The sequence below is a fragment of the Pungitius pungitius genome, chromosome 21 (genome assembly GCF_949316345.1).
Source record: "Pungitius pungitius chromosome 21, fPunPun2.1, whole genome shotgun sequence".
Lineage (NCBI taxonomy): Eukaryota > Metazoa > Chordata > Actinopteri > Perciformes > Gasterosteidae > Pungitius > Pungitius pungitius.
Genome location: NC_084920.1, coordinates 10873551 through 10890080, shown reverse-complemented (window position 1 = coordinate 10890080; position 16530 = coordinate 10873551). Strand labels below are relative to the sequence as shown.

At 45.1% G+C, this 16530-nt stretch overlaps 2 protein-coding genes and 1 non-coding gene across 5 annotated transcripts in view; 2 read left to right on the top strand and 1 right to left on the bottom strand.

The window, feature by feature from the left end:
- Positions 1 to 7: 7 nt before the first annotated feature.
- Positions 8 to 80, bottom strand: trnar-ccu (transfer RNA arginine (anticodon CCU)). Its single transcript has one exon. It is a non-coding gene; the product is annotated as a tRNA-Arg (tRNA).
- A 152-nt stretch (positions 81 to 232) lies between these two features.
- On the top strand, positions 233 to 7148 carry wdr45b (WD repeat domain 45B). The gene is made up of 10 exons (XM_037464181.2): positions 233 to 680; positions 1591 to 1665; positions 2228 to 2329; positions 2774 to 2861; positions 2995 to 3089; positions 3419 to 3609; positions 3699 to 3784; positions 4580 to 4681; positions 4784 to 4905; positions 5233 to 7148. Exons 1-10 carry the CDS (start codon positions 614 to 616, stop codon positions 5337 to 5339), a joined length of 1035 nt encoding a protein of 344 aa, XP_037320078.1. The 5' UTR covers positions 233 to 613; the 3' UTR covers positions 5340 to 7148.
- Positions 7149 to 9437: 2289 nt separating this feature from the next.
- Positions 9438 to 16530, top strand: part of LOC119212488 (caskin-2-like) — a 35967-nt gene continuing 28874 nt past the window's right edge. For 2 of the 3 annotated variants that reach the window (XM_037462928.2, XM_037462927.2), the window contains exons 1-2: positions 9439 to 9580; positions 11730 to 12226. In XM_037462928.2, coding sequence (XP_037318825.2) covers positions 12133 to 12226 — 94 coding nt within the window. In that variant the 5' untranslated portion in view covers positions 9439 to 9580; positions 11730 to 12132. Of the gene's footprint in view, positions 9581 to 11729; positions 12227 to 16530 lie in introns of all 3 variants that reach the window. The other variant, XM_062559845.1, reaches the window with a different exon arrangement.

The following is a 16530-nucleotide window of genomic DNA, read 5'->3' as shown; positions in this document are numbered from 1 at the left end:
AATATTTCACCCCAGATGGGACTCGAACCCACAATCCCTGGCTTAGGAGGCCAGTGCCTTATCCATTAGGCCACTGGGGCTGCATGTTGTGCAGGGTCTACCGTTTGTATAAGTACCATACACAAACACGGTATAAAGTTAAATTGGGTAGATTGTGTTCAGGTGAGATGCCACGTCACTAAGCACCGAAGACTCACTTTCTTTTTAAAAACCCACATGTAATAGTTGCAACTCGGTCACTTACCCAGATCATGTCTGCAATAAGAATTACGACAAAACAATGGTCTACCGGAAACGTTAATCCAATCATTGATAACGGAAAGTTTTGCTGATTAAAGTCCTTCTCCTGTTTGTCGATAACCATTCGCTCTATTTTAAACACATTAGTGAATATTAAAAAAATCTCGATAAGTATCTTCTCTAATAAACGTTCCGTTGCCGAGGTGCACTGAAATCTCCCCCGGTGGACTGGGGGTAGCGCTCCGCAGCCAGGAGCCAGCCTCAGTGGTTTTCCTGCTCCCCGCAGACTCCGGAGGAATGGTAGTGTTAGCAGGTTAGCTCTTCAGCAAGCCGCTGTAGGATTTACGTTATTTGGCTTTCGGTGGATGAAATAATGAATTTACTACCATCTAATCCTCACGGGAATGGGCTCCTTTATGCTGGATTCAACCAGGATAACGGTAAGGAGTGGAGCTGTCTGTTTTTGTTTTTAGATGGAAATTGTCAGCGTCGTTGATGCGATGCTAATATTGCTAAACGGTTGCCTTCCCAAAGCATGAATTAAGCATAACCGTATATAACAATAGTTTGACATGCTCTATGATTGTAGCAGTCTAACTTTAAAGACGCTTTGCATTAAATTAGTAATCGTGTAAACAGCCACGTTAACCGAAAGTACCAATTGTTAAGTTAACGTTATCTTTAGCTCGCCAACTAACGTTACGTCAGCTAACAACGTTAGCATGTTCTGTTTCAGCCAACTGATAAGTCCGCTAACGTTAGACCAATGTTATTTAGTTAGACATATCGTGTGGTTAAACACTAAACCCTGTGTTGGTAGTTACTGACGTAACGTTAGCCAGGGGGAAATAACTTCACGTGAAATGTTAACGCCACTGCTAATCAAACTGACGTTACCGGCTAGCGATAGCCAAGCTTGCTAGGCTAAGTTTGAAACCTGTCATTGGGCTAAAATAGTGTTTGCTACTGCCCATTGAGCATCAGACGTCTGTACAAGTGTTCAGAGGTAAATACAATTATCATAGTCCTCTTTTCTCCCAACCCACATAACATTTCACCTGCTGAAACTATTTGTCGTAAACATACATTGGATGGCGTTTACCGTCCATGACGGTACAGGCAAGCCTCCCATCAGCTTTGTCTCAACTACGGTGGTAGTTTAACGTACAAGTAACGTGACCACGAGACCTCATATGGTCCTTGAGGAATTGGGATTATGTGGCACCCATCCTGTGGTCACGTGTGACCTTAGGTTGTCTGCTCTTTTATTTGTCATTCTAAACAGTTTGTGTCTTTATGGGATCTTTAGTACCCGATCGACCTCTGATAGACCTCTGTACATCTCCCCAGGGTGCTTCGCCTGTGGAATGGAGAACGGGTTCCGTGTGTATAACACGGATCCTCTCAAGGAGAAGGAGAAACAAGGTAACAAACTCAGGGCATCCACGTCACTCACATTGGTAACCATTGCACTGACTGTGGGAAAAAAAACTTTCAAAACAAAAAGAGATGCACTGAACTATAGAAACCTCCGTCTCATCAAAGAGACGTCTGTCTCTCCAAGGCTTTTTGCTGACCAACCAATCATGCTGCACTGAGGAACTAAGTATTGCGGCATAATTCCAGTGTCTTAAACATCAAAAAAATATAAGAGGAACTTTCCCTCTACACACGGACATGTGAATCAGCACACAATCTGCTCCAGAGTTACTTTTTTAAGGGCTAAGAGGGAACCGATCATGGACTGATTCACACAAAGTGTAGACTTTTACCGTGCTTACACAGTTCTTTTCCAGCTTGTAGCAGCTCTATTTCCTGCTGATGTGAGGTGTGCTGGACATGCAGGAAAAGGGGGCTTATTACATCTAATAGCTGAGCTATTCGATGTGGAAAAGCAATTGTGGTGCCAAGCAATTGGCTGCTTTGTGCTCTTACAGGAGCAGCATGTTGTTATTTGATATTCATTACCAAGGACGTTGACTTTCAGAGTTCCTGGAGGGTGGGGTCGGCCATGTGGAGATGCTGTTCAGGTGTAACTATTTAGCACTAGTGGGAGGAGGAAAGAAGCCAAAGTACCCAACCAACAAAGGTATGTAGTGTTTGTGCTGGACTTACGCCTGGCTTCTTTTCTTGACAAACGACAGCTTGTATTCCCCTTTTTCAGGGTGTCTGCAGACGCGTATCGTCCAAATTTTTCGAGGTTGTTTAGTTTCTCTTCCCTGCAGTAGGAAGCTCACAGTGGGCAACAGTTAAAAGCAATACCTTCAATGATCTACAGGCCTAGATCGCTGCACAGGTCAAAGGTGGGCTTACGCTTTGATGGGCATTTATTAGGTCAAAATAATAACATATAATAATTATTTGGTTATAATGGCAGGGTAAAACACTGGGCCGTATTCTCTAACTAGGAGTTCTTATTTAACTTGGCCGATGTGATTTAACTGATATCATTCTTTGGTCTGTATGACATTGAGCTTTGACATTGGCATTGATATGCTAATGTTGTGGCGGTTTCTTTGTTTGGGTGATCTAGTGATGATCTGGGACGACCTGAAGAAGAAGACTGTGATAGAGATTGAGTTCTCAACAGAAGTCAAAGCCGTGAAGCTTCGGCGTGACAGGTGATAAGAGCATGTCATCATTTTCAACAGTTGCAAAATAAGTGTTGCGTAATAATGCGTGTAGCTGGGAGGTTGTCATCTGTCTACCCAACCACCCAGCTGTGCTAATGAGTGCTAATGCTTCTGTTCTCAGGATCGTGGTGGTCCTGGACTCAATGATCAAAGTCTTCACCTTTACCCACAACCCACATCAGCTGCATGTATTTGAGACCTGCTACAACCCCAAAGGTCAGTGTGCCACTCTCTCTGGAAGCTTTCGTATGCGTTTGTGTCCTTCTAAAATAATTGGGGAGGCAACAGTGGCTCATCGGAGTGAGGGGTTGTCCTCCAATTAGGGGATCGGTTGTGCAATCCCCGGCTCAGCTGGTGTCCATATAGATGTGTCCTCGTGCCGGACCCGTAGCTCTGACCATGTGTGTGTGATTGTTAGTTGCTGATAGGCATCCGTGTGTGGTCACATGTATATATTTTCAGACCTTTTACCATGAGCATCGCTACGGTTATTAGTGAGTATGTATGAATGCGCCACGTCCTAAGCAAACCCCTTCTCTCCTCAGGTCTGTGCGTGCTGTGTCCCAACAGCAACAACTCCCTGCTGGCGTTCCCCGGGACTCATTCGGGCCACGTGCAGATAGTGGACCTGGCCAACACTGAGAAGCCCCCGGTGGATATCCCCGCCCACGAGGGGGCGCTGTGCTGCATCTCTCTCAATCTGCAGGGCACGAGAATTGCTACGGCATCGGAGAAAGTGAGCCGGGCCAATTAGAATATTTTGGTTTTTTTTTGTCATTGCTCTCTGTCTCCTCGGGATCTGATCCATGTTGTGGTTTTCCGCAGGGTACTCTGATCCGAATTTTCGACACGTCCGCCGGTCAGCTTATACAGGAGTTAAGACGAGGCTCTCAGGCTGCCAACATTTACTGGTGAGTAAGCACCGGTTACATCTCTAACCACAGCGGTGCCATGGCCTCCCTCTTCTCTCTACTCTTCCACTGTAAAGTTGTATGCTGGAGCACGGCAGCTCACAAGTGGACGCGCTCAGAATGCACATCAATGAAGGTCATATTATAGTCCGGCCGTTTTTATAGACCGTGCGTTTAGGCCCTTTGTCATAAAGGTGAGTCTTTTATCTTGTGTGGCTCATCTCTGAGCCTCAGACCTGTAAACTTGTTTTTCTGCAAAATTTGCCGTTTTTGAAATCAAAATGGGTCATCCATGTGAATTGTGTAGATCCAAAGAGTTTTAATTGGGTGGGCGGGGGTCTGCTGGCCGCCCGGCGTTTCTGAGATTTGTTGTTTGACAAGGAGAAAAGGTGATGTCGTGATCTTTGCAAAAAAACATCTTTGATGCGACGTGATGAGCCATGGCCAATCAGCCTTAACATCTCTTAATTTCCCCTCCAACTTTTCTTTCTTTCACTCCAAATCTGTGTTGCCAACTTGGCGGCTTTCACTCTAAAATTTTTCCAAACCCGCAACTATTTTTTTCATCTTCGTCAAAAGTAACTAGCCACAAATCTAGCTGCTTTTTCTGGTGTTATTGGGGACTGTCGTGTTGTCTGGCGTGAAAGCACGCGTCGTTCTGCAGCTGCTATCGTGAGCTGCGGTTATGCAAATGAGGCAGTGACGACGTTGAGCGGCACGCCCCTCATTAGTTTGCGGGCATGGCCCATGAAAGCTCCTGGTTTTCATTGTTTCGCCCCGTTCTGTTGTTTTCAGCATTAATTTCAACCAAGACGCGTCCCTCATCTGCGTGTCCAGCGACCACGGCACGGTGCACATCTTCGCCGCAGAAGACCCGAAAAGGAACAAACAGTCAAGGTCCGTCTGCGCCGACGTTTTGTCTTCCCATACGAGTGGTCTCAAATCTACTCTGCTGCATGATAACGAGTCATGTGCCCCCCCCTCCCCGTCTCTCTGCAGTTTGGCGTCGGCCAGCTTTCTTCCCAAATACTTCAGCTCCAAGTGGAGCTTCTCCAAGTTCCAGGTCCCGTCCGGCTCTCCCTGCGTGTGCGCCTTTGGGACGGAGCCCAACGCTGTCATCGGTAAGTGCAGAGGCAAAGAGCGCCTCAGCCGCTCCCCCAAGGCCCAGACCTCAAAAGGAACAAACTAGGTTTACTGACTGGAGGGTGACTCGAGGGAGATCAACTTGATCTGGATCGCCCCAGTCATGACGTAATAATAATAATATTGGAGGTTGCCTTCAAACCCGCCAGTGAGCTCGTAACATTATTACTCAATTAGATATGTTTACTTTCTATTAGTTATTTTTGTACCGACCAATAGTGAGTAATGTATCCTTCAGTGTGTGTGTGTGTGTGTGGCCGTGTTTGCTGACGTGGTCTTTATTCCACTGTCCTTTATCTCTGCAGCCATTTGTGCTGACGGCAGCTACTACAAGTTCCTCTTCAACCAGAAAGGGGAGTGTGCCCGGGACGTATACGCCCAGTTCCTGGAGATGACGGATGAGAAAATTTGACCTTTGACCTACATGGAGACTTGACAAACCCTCCTTTTTCGTTTTTTTTTTTGTGGAGGAAGGGTCCCACGCTTTCATTTCGTCTTGACAGACTCTGTGACAAGGAGCATCAGATGAGGGCAGGACTAAGCGAGCACACCACCGACTCGCAGCGGAGACCAAACGGGTGGAGGCACCAACAGCCTAGCCCCTCTTTGACTGCGGAGGAATGACTCCCAAACCAAGAGCTAGAGTAAAGGGGGGGGGGAGGGGTGACGGTGGGGAGTTTTAAGATGTCTTCCGAGGAATTTACAAAGGAGGGTTATTTTTGAATCGCAGAGGATTCGGATGGTTAGACGAGTGAAAATCTTGAGATTGTTGTCGACTAACACCACCTATCCAAACTATAGGGAGTGCCTCGAGACTGGAGAGAATCTGTATGTGTGCACACATTATTGTTGTCATATATGCAGTTGTGTCTTTGTGTAAATACTCCAATGTACCATATTTGGTGCTGGCAGAGTCTGAATGAGGGAATGTGTCTCTGACCCTGCGTAGTGAAGCGTCACCTTTAGTATTACGAGACGTTCTACTATTCACTGTATAAACACAATGCGCCAGACTGAATCTTATTCACTAGAACTGTACAGATTAATGGCAGGAAGAAAAATAATACGCATCTTTGTTTCCCTTACCCTTTTTTAAATTTCCCAATATATTGTGCAATATGTTTTCCCTTATTCATTTTTGTTAAGAGCTTGTAAAAGCTGAGTTTTTTTGTTTTTTTTCCTGGACAGCTTTAGGCTTTAAGGAATAGTTTGGCACTTAAAGAACTTAGTGAGATGAGAGGATTGATACGGATCTCTGTATGTATGCTAACCAAGAAGCTACTTCTTTAGCTTAGCATTAAGACTGGAAGCAGCTAGTCTGTCTGTTGGTGACCAAATCTTCTAACTGGCACCTCTATTTGGCAATATCTTTTTCTGGGTGGTGGTGGTGGTGTCACAGGGATTGTTAACCAGTTTTTGTGTTTTTATTTGACTGGAAGCAACATCCTAAGCTTTTATTGTTTGCGCGCACTTTTCTTTCGCTTCTTAAGTGGACGAAGCCACGTTTACCTTTTGACTTCCAGTCTTCACGCTAAGCTAACTAAGTGCGAGCGTTAGTTTCAGATTTACTATTCGATTAAGCTTCCCGTGCCACTTTTGACAACACGCTCATTTCCCCAAAAGAGTTGAAAGCTTTGCCACGGGCACAGCTTCCATCTTGGATCTGAAGAACCTGATGTACTGGGATTTAAAAACCGTGATCCACCTGTGCATACCACAATGCTTCTCAAGTTGGTTCCTGTTTATTGATGACGAATTACTCGCCTGTATGGTCTATATATTGGTTTGCCTCACACACTTTTCTTAGGCCAGTTTGGCTCTCCAGTCACGGCAATGTTGTTCACGGTTTTTCCACTTTTCAATTTGTCTCTCTGATAAAAGGAGCCGTTGCTAATCAGGGACCGCTGGTTGAAGCCAGCGGCCATAAATGGAAGACGTGGTGTGTGTGTGTGTGTGTGTGTGTGTGTGTGGATCCACCACAGTGGAACCGTGCTCACGTGACATATTTCTCTCTCTGTTCTCATCCGTCACGACGATCGACAGCATTGTCAGTGATTCGGTTCCAAACACACCTGGTTTGTGTCGCTGCGTCAGAACGCGTCGCTTGGCGGGGGGGGCCGCACAAACTGAAAAGCCAACTTGTGTCTGACACACTGAGGATGATTGTAAAAACCAACGTTTAAATTTGTTAATAAAATGTAACCTCTGCTTTTACAGTCAACCTTTATGGTCGCCCTGTTCGTACTGTGGGAGACAAGTGTAGCCTGGTCAATGTTGTACTTAAAGGGCCCCATGAACGCATTTACAGGGTCCTAAAGTCCAGCTCAGTTAAATAGGTTGCTCTAGCAGAGAACAAAACAACCTATCAGCTCTGTATACCGATTGCATTCAAACCGCAAAAATCACATGACTAAAAATGGAATATGTATATACTTGTATATATATTTTTTTTAGTAATCGTCGCTGCAGCCACGGACTAAAGTAATGGCTAAATGATGAACATTACACCGGCTCAGAGTTTTAGCAGTTTTGTGTAATTTAACCTTTTCTTGCCCTGTTGTTGACTTCTTAAAGTGATTAGATTATATTGACCAATCAGGTTGAAATGCTCTATTCATAAAGAGCACGTGGGTTAAACTTTCCTAGTTAAGAGAACTACAGCTAGATCTCCACTCCTGAGGGAAAAGTCTCTCTTTAGCTGAACAGCTAAATGCTCTGCTGTGTTCACAACTGACTCCTCACACAAGTTCACATAACACTCCCTAATTTTACTTTATACCGTACATCAGTCTTTCTCCCAATGTGAAGTTAGGAATCTGTAGTCGCACAGACTACAGATTCCTAACTTCACATATATTTAAACCCATCGGGGAGCCATAGCTTCAGTGAAAAAGTGTAGAAAGGAAAATATTCAATACAAGTAAGTTTGATTATCAAGTGATGAAAATGACTTCTGGTTGCTCCATGAAACTAAAATCAACTTCTGTCTCAGTAAATAGCAACTGGGGAGCATCACTTATTTGAGACGGGAAATCCAAACATCCACAACCTTTCCTCCCCCCTGAAGTGTGTGTTTAATGTCACTGCACTGAGGCTGATTGCACTCTACCGTGTGGCATAAAAGCTGTTTCTTCCCAGTGGTATTTACGTGACTCAACAAAACCGCATGGAAAGGGAATGTAAGACAATATATACAAAATGAGTGGTGCTGTGGGTGTGGGTGTTTCTCTCCAGGATATGTGGCAGCTTTGATGTGTTATGACTCTTCACAACTGACCTTTGTGACTTTAAATGATTTGTTCTTAAAATTTGCTCTTACTGGATTTTAGAAGGTAAGTGTCATCATAAGAAGTGTCGTCATAAACAAGAAAGAGCTGATGTAGAACAAAAAAAGAAAGCAAAGCTCAAAAGGCTTCTCAAAATTACTACCACTACTTTGAATAATAGCCAGTAATACAGCTGCTACTACTACTGCATTTCTGTATTTTTAGCCTTTTATTGAAATTCATTTTAGCTTTCAGCATTCCAACGCATTTTCTAGTTATCAAATCTGTATCCATTGGTAGCATTACATAAGACTCAAAAGACGTACCAGAAGAAATGCAAAGGTTTGCCTTTAAATTCATCCCTGTGGACATGGAAGCAACATATTTACACATATTATCATACTCTCTTTGCTCTTTATTTATATCTGTCTTTTGTCCTGACCGTGTGTTGAGATAGGGGTCTATTTATAGATTATGGGTCTGCATGTTATGTTACCAGTATGATCCTGAGATAAAGGGAAAAAAGAAATCCAAATTAGCTAAATCCCTCTGAGCCTGGATCAAAAAAAGAAGATTAGAAAGTCTATTATTCTGATCCCAAAATATATGTTTCAAACAACTGCCCCCTGAGTTTTGTGGTTGATTGCTTTCATCTTTTTGGTGTCAGTTTATTCAAAATTGAATTTGAGGACTGTGGCCAATAAAAGCCTAATGACAGTAATTGAGCAGCAGATGTCGCCACCACACAACTACACCACTCAAGGGGCTTTCTTTCTTCTTTCTTCATACATCAACGGTTTAATTGCTGTGTCATTTTTCTTGAAAGTAGTCTAAATAAATAAAAATATATATGAGACAAATGAAAGTTGCATTACTGTTTTCACCCAGCAGACAGGTGCATACTTTAATATATATTTGTGTCTCTGTTAAAAAAAGATTGTGTGAATTTTCAAGTGTCTGTGACAATGAATACATCTGGTCTCAGACAAATTGTATGTAGATTTAATAGCCACACAATTACAAAGTTAATTTGAACTAACGATAAAATGGCGGTTATTGTACAAACATGCCTTTAAAAAAACATAATAATGCTACTTAGACGTTCCTGGCTGCGTAGAGGATCCCACAAACTTAGGGCAAAATGTATAAAAGTGAGGGGGGGGGGGGGGATTCAAAACAAATAAAGAGACAGATAAATCAAGCGTATAATCATCTATGAAACCTTTACTTTGAAAGCTGTGGCCGGAAGTCGATCCGGCCACGACTCTTTTCACTTGACACCAGCTTCTCCGTCTCGACGCTGCCCAGCGCTCCTCCCTCAGTAACCCCACAGTGAATGTGTGCGTTTGTGTGTCTGCCTCCACCTGCGGTACGCTGTCTTCAACAGGTGAGAACATTCCTCTTTTTACAAAATTGACTTATTCTTCTGGGAAAAAAGCGCGCTGAGTTCACCTCAACTTGTGCACAGAGGCGCGCATGAAAGAAGCACTTGTGTTTTCTGGACTTTGCGTGGCTCACAGTAGAAATGTGACCCTCGTCTTCGGTCGCCTTTACCGAAGCATTCGAGTTTTCTAGTAAATTTGGCCTATTTGTTTTATTGAAATACAACTTTGATGAAGATGAACCAGTCGTGGTGAAGTCGAAGTGTTCCTGAGATGCTGCTATTTCACGTATGCCGAATTTACGAGCAACTTTTTAGAACCAATGAACGCACGTTTACTTGCAAACCGGGTGGGATTAAATGATCAGAGCTAATAATGGGATTTGGTCTAAAATACAAACGTGTACTCCAACACGGCTGTTGACCTGTTTAACCCTTAATTGAGCCCTACAATCAAGTCGCATGTCAGCGGCAACGAATCGAGATTTCATTGATCTTTTCAGACAGGATATTGCGCTTTATCGTGGGTTTTTCATGGCTTCATAATGGCTGTATCATGGGATTCATCATGTCTGTACCATGGGATTCATTATGGCTGTACCATGGGCTTCATCATGGCTGTATGTACCATGGGCTTCATCATGGCTGTACCATGGGCTTCATCATGGCTGTACCATGGGCTTCATCATGGCTGTATGTACCATGGGCTTCATCATGGCTGTATGTACCATGGGCTTCATCATGGCTGTACCATGGGCTTCATCATGGCTGTACCATGGGCTTCATCATGGCTGTATGTACCATGGGCTTCATCATGGCTGTATGTACCATGGGCTTCATCATGGCTGTATGTACCATGGGCTTCATCATGGCTGTACTATGGCCTACACGTTTGACTCCTGTCACTCAGGATTCCAAAGTATGTGAAGTATCACCCCACTGTCACAACCCCCCCCCCCCCCCCTGTCATTTAGGCTAACCAGCCCACTGTGGACCCCTTGTTTACATGTTGGCTCATGGTAGCGATGGGCTTCGCGCTGGTTTACTGCCTGGCAAGGTGCCTGGCCACTTTTAGATCATGTGTCAGTGCAAGGACGTGCGTTGCCATCTGCTGCCAGGCTCCGCTGCTGCCTGGTCACCGGGCAGAGGAGTAACTCCGCCGTCGCTCCAGGAAGCCTAAATGGGCAGTAACCTTTGAACTTGCCAAGTGTTCTTTATGACAAAAGCCCGCTGCTCAGCTGTATTATTTACCTTTGTGATGTCGAGGAGATTAGAAACGCTTCTGAACAAATTCCTGGTTCTAATTGTGGCCTAGCACACATGATGGACTGTAGGCTTGTAATTGGAGGCTGTTTGGCTCACTGGGACATCCTGTTTGATGTTGCCTCACAGTGGCATTTAACTACAGGTTTCCTGTTTAGTTTTTGTCTTCCTCGCTGTTGTTTTTCTCTCTCACCCTCCCGAGTGGTTGAATGTCTGCTAAGCGGTCAGCTGTACGCCACTTTCGTTCTTGGGTAATAAATCAAGGAAAAGTTTCTCAGAGAAGTTATCGATGGACGGGGACCTTATCCCATCACAGGACCAGTAATAGATAAGCTGCAGCCTCCAGAGGGACCGGCATCTGAGGAAATAAATACATGTTGGGCCCTTTCTTTGGGGTTCAACATCTTGATTTTTTGGGGCCTAATCCTGATAGCACTCATCTATCCCTTGATCACTTTTGGCATTATACTTTAGAATCCAACAAAAGTGAATCAATGAATCGTTTGCCCTTTATGTGGAGATGCTGGTTCCAGTTTCTCAAACCAAGTCATTGACAATGGAATGCCTTTTGTGTTTTAGGCTTTGTCTTTGACATCTGAACATTTTGATAAGCCCTTGGAGATAAAGCATCTGTGCATGGAACAACTGGGGGAGGGGGGTAATTCTGATTTATTTAGATTTCTTGGCAAACTAGGCCCAGGAAGTGCTTCTCAGACAGTTCAAATCAACAACAACAAATGTGGTCATTGCGAATAACAGTGCTGTTCATATCTATTAGAGCAGGGACATTAGATCCGATCACGTGTTCATTTTGGGTGCAAACAGGGACAACAAGGCTTCTCTCGAACGCATCTTTTACGTTCCTGTCGACTAAATTTCTCTGTGTTTCTAGCACAACGATGTGATGGCTGCTCGGACGGCCGCTGCCTCCAGATCAACCGAGACGACGGATTATGGACAAACACGCAGTCCTGCGTGCAACTAAATCTCTACCGGCCCCGCGGTGACTTCAGATCCAAGACCAGGTCAAGCATCAAACCAGCGGAGATGAAGCACACTGACCCCAGCAATGAGAGGACAGAGATCTCCTGGACCAGCTCACCTGAGGCTCCTCCGGTCTAGATGCTGCCGAGCAGTCGATCCAACGTCGTCTCGCAGCCGAGATCCAGCAGCCACCAGCTAACACGCTGGCAAATGTTTGCCGAAACCGCTCGCCTGAAGGAACATTGAAAGAATAAAAAGACGTTGGCTGTCGACCGCGAGCGCTTCACGTGTGTGCAGTTGGGCCTGTGATCATGGGGAAGGAACAGGACCTGCTGGTGGCGGTGAAGACCGGAGATCTTCTGCTGGCCCACAAACTTCTCTCCAAAGTCAAGTGCAACAAAACCAGTGAGTATGGCGCTGCCCGGGGGTGAAGGGGACTCATGGTGGTCCGGGACGGCTCTTGTGTCCATAATGACATAGAACTGTTCATTTGGGTCTAGTGCACGACACTTGTTAAAAAGGGCAGTTTCTACTTAACCAAAAGATCAGGATCATCTATCGACCACAGAAACGCATCCCCCCCCCCCTCAAGGAGTGAGGTCAGGGACAATCTGGAGCTGAGTGGAATCAAGCTGGGGCACAACACAAGCTTATCTCTTTAACGCGGACCCCTGCTGCAAGGGTTCTTGGGGCCTTTTCCTCAGCCCTTTATCTGCGCGGATTCAGAGTGCGGCGTAAAGCGAGCTCTGTACAGTAACATTGTTTCGAGGCGACGGCGCTCTGCCTCATCCAGGCCCCCTGGGGGAGGGGAGGAGGAGGGAGTCGAGGCCAGAGCGGGCTGTGAAGTTGAAGTCTTTTCTTTGTGGCGTTATCTGTTCTGGGCTTTCATCAGCATGGCTGGCTGCTCTGGGAACAAAGCCGCGGCTGTCAGGGAAAAAGCCTGTTGCACACTTTGAACGCTACGCAGACAGCCAGGGAATATTTAAAAGTGATATTATCTAATTCTGTGTGTTGGAAACCAGCGGCTGCCAAATGGGCTCGGGGAAAATGAGGCGAGTTGAAAGCGAGGGAGTAATGTTCGCTGCTCTTTTTTTTTTTTTTTTGAGCTGCCACCGAGGTGCCCTTAAGCAAGGCACCCTCATTCGTTTTGGATGAGCAGCTCAGTAGCAATGCAAAAAGCCAGCTGCAGAAGGAAATGAAGTAAGTAACTCCAAAAAATCTTAAATAATAAATTATCTCTAGAAAAGAACATTTATTCCTCCTGCATTCAGCCGCTGCTGCGTGGGTCACAGGGTGGGGGGTGGCGGGGGCGGGATGCGGTCCATCCAGTAGCTGATGAGATGGTTCCATGTTGATCTAAACACACTTTTATTTTTGTTTTTGTTCCAAAAGCAACAGTGTTATCTTGACATTTGATTTACTTTGCACCACGGCCGTCATGGTCCCCAGATAAAGAGCGGGTGATTTTGCCCCCCCCCCACAGTGGTTCCTGAACCTTTTCCATTGAGGCCCCCCTTTGATGATATCTGAACATAGCAACTTTGAAAACAAGATGTTTGATAATCTCGTTGATGCTTCCTGTGGGATTAATCCTAATTGCAATAATCCCAGTTGGCTTCCTGTCACCCAGAGGACAAACCTTATTCGTTATTTCCAATAAGAACAGTGAACAACAATCACTATCCGTATATCTGTTCCAACATATTTGTATATTATTTGGGATTAGGAACACGTAAATGACACATGTGTGTGTTCTGTGACCTCCTCGGGAGCTCGACTGACTTTCTGGAAACAACCCAAACTCGCACACAAGCGAAAGCCTCTGGAGAGGTCAGGTGCTCTTTAAGCTGTAATGGTGGCTGACATGCTGCTCATTCCCAAACCTCCAGGCTGAGCCTCGGGCCGGGCTGCAGATGGAGAAGGGAGGCAACTGAACATGGATTGAACCCTGTAGCCGGAGGGAGCTGTGAGGGGGGGGGCGCGCAACTTGGGGGTCAAGGAGTGACCAAGCCTACGGAGGACTGACAAGAACACAGAGTTGGTCCAGCTGGGTGTGTCGGCCCTCATAGCAGTACACATAGATATAATGTATTTATTCAGCAGAGGAAACGGTGCAACATGCCAAATGTTTGTAGTTTGTGCTGCAAGCTGCTTCCCTTTCCTTCCTTTTGTTCCTTTGTCCAGTGTCTCAGATGGCTTAAAAGATTCATCACTGTTTGGTGTGGGCGAGGCGATGTAGTACTCTTTATTTTCTATTCATCTTTTGTAAATGAACCACGTCGGAACGGTCCCATCACCGACTTTTGACACATATGCACACCTGCTGCCCACATTCACTCATCCGACATGCCGTCATATGTTGGTAGGTCAAAGTGGCCGCTTCTCCTACACCGAGCGAGGGACACAGGAAGTCGTCCAGCTGCCTTGAGGCCCAGCCTTCTACTGAAGGTCATTTAGGTTCTGAACATCTGATGCTTGAAGTCCTTGTTCTTATAAATTCTCCATACAAATATTTAAATGGACCTGTCCTTAAAATAGAAACTAATTTGTTCAAATCTAGGGTTTTCTGGCAAGTCTGACAACATGGACCCCAGCAATGTCCAAGCCTGCCCCCACCTAGAGCTTGTCAGCATCCCAAGGGGATTAGCGGTGGCGCTGAGGCTGCTTGATGGACAGGGAGCTGAGACAGGAGGTTGCTTCTCCCATCAGCCATCTGCTGACACCACGTTGGGTGCTCAGACTATTTAAGTGGACTTACCACAGCCTCCTTTTTTATGCTTCGCTGTTGCAAGCTAACGAGGGAGGGGGGGGGCACAGCGGTTCCGTGTTCGGCTCTGCCCGTTAGGTTGCATTAAGGCCGACAGCATGACGTGTAAAGGCATCTCGCCCAAAGTGTGCTTCTCTCACACACTGTGGACTGGGAGTGGACCGCAGTGGGTGTGTCTCGCCCCTCCCAGAACGGGGGACCATGAGAGAGACTGGAGGTTCTTCAAAGGCCTTCATGATTACAATGTCTTTTGTTGCAGCACATGCTGGCTTTCATGTGGACGCAGAGCCCAACCCGCTCCTCTGTCACGGTGAACGCGAGGCCTTCGGGTGATTCTCAGACGGACAGATGGAAAAACAGCCAAGACAAAGCGGAAAGATCATAGAGATCATATTTGAGCAGCTATTGTGTCAGCAATGTGATCCTTACACAGCATAGTGATATAGACACCTTCTGGACGTAGTTTTGGTTGCATGATTTGACATCACCAGCGAGCAAAGTATTTGGTTTTAAACCAAATGATGAGGTTTGGACATTTTGACTTGATAGCAGGGTATCACAACAGACCAAATGATGTATCCTCTGGGGAGCGACACGGTGGACCAGCCATCCAACATTCATCTTCTTTTGTCCCACCCAAATATATTCATTTAAAATACTATCAGGCCAACAAAATGAGAAGTTCCTCACTTTTGAGAAGATGCACCCAGATAGTGACATATAGTGCTTGGAAAAACAACTTTAACTATTGACATAAGGGTTTTTTCCACCAATCGAGTATTGGTAACAGTCGGGTTGGAGAAATGTGTGCACAGGAACGGGGGCTGTGAGGGTAACTTCTTGTAATGAGACCGCTGGTGTCCCCTCTCAAGAAGAACAATCAGATTTGCTTGGATCAGCCTGAACCAAAGTGAAACTCATTGCTTTCACTTGGGGTTTCTATTGCAATTTTGCTCAAGAATTCTGTTAATTCTTCCAAACCAGAAGTTCACAATCCCCACTGGAAGTGTTTCCTTATTGATTAATCATTAATGGCCTTTTCTACAATATGTTCAACTTTCTTCTGTAAACTTTGGCTTGTTCTCTCAGCAGCGTCTCTATTCACATCCGGCTTTTGTTGAAATATCGCTTCAGTTGAATAGGTTGAATTTAATGTTCTTCCTGCCATTGTCATTAAATCTTGTCATTTCAGATTTCTTTTTGTAAATACTCGTTTTATCCTCTACGATCGTCCTTCTTGTCGAAAAAAACCTCACTGAAATGAGCAATTGTTAGCCTGTTGTTTTGCACTAAAAGGTACAGACAAACAACACAGTCAAAGCACACAAGCTGCGTTACGAAATATTTCTTTTTAAAGTTTACTATTTTATTCCAAAGCTATCCAATGTAACCAACCAGAGGAGCAGACTCATCTGGCCCTGTCAGTTGGTTGTGCACACACGCCGCCCTACACGACACATAGAAGTGGATGTTCTCACCGCCATGTCACCCATAGATTTGTGAACCTGCAATTTAAAGCCTTGACATTTCTTTGGAAAAATGTTTTATTAAAAAAAATGACCGAATTTTTTACCAATTAAATGGGTTCCGACGTTATTAAGGAAAGATCTTGTAAAATGTCACATTCTAACGTTTATGCTAGATTACATTGTGAAAGGGTCCGAGCTTAATCTCACGAGAGACAATGAAAAAGTGTTGAACCTTTGGGTACGCTTCTTTTTGCAGGTCAACAACTTAACCCACCCACCAATCCATTATCTTGGCCTCCTGCTTCCTTCATCCCAATACCTCGAATTAGGGACGACTCATCTGGACTAGTGTCAGATTAGGAGTCTGTTAGACTTAAGAGCATGTAAGAAGAGGCGTATTTGTCTATAGGTGTGTGTGGAGCGTACGTGTTGTCTCTGTGGCATATGCCCAAACCCATGGAGTAATTGATTTA

Bases quoted from the DNA above. Each gene is read 5' to 3' on its own strand.
- wdr45b (XM_037464181.2), top strand. From the start codon at position 614: ATGAATTTACTACCATCTAATCCTCACGGGAATGGGCTCCTTTATGCT. The intron at 2,330-2,773 runs GTATGTAGTGTT...TGGGTGATCTAG, and splicing joins AAAGTACCCAACCAACAAAG to TGATGATCTGGGACGACCTG. The intron at 4,682-4,783 runs GTCCGTCTGCGC...GTCTCTCTGCAG, and splicing joins AAAAGGAACAAACAGTCAAG to TTTGGCGTCGGCCAGCTTTC.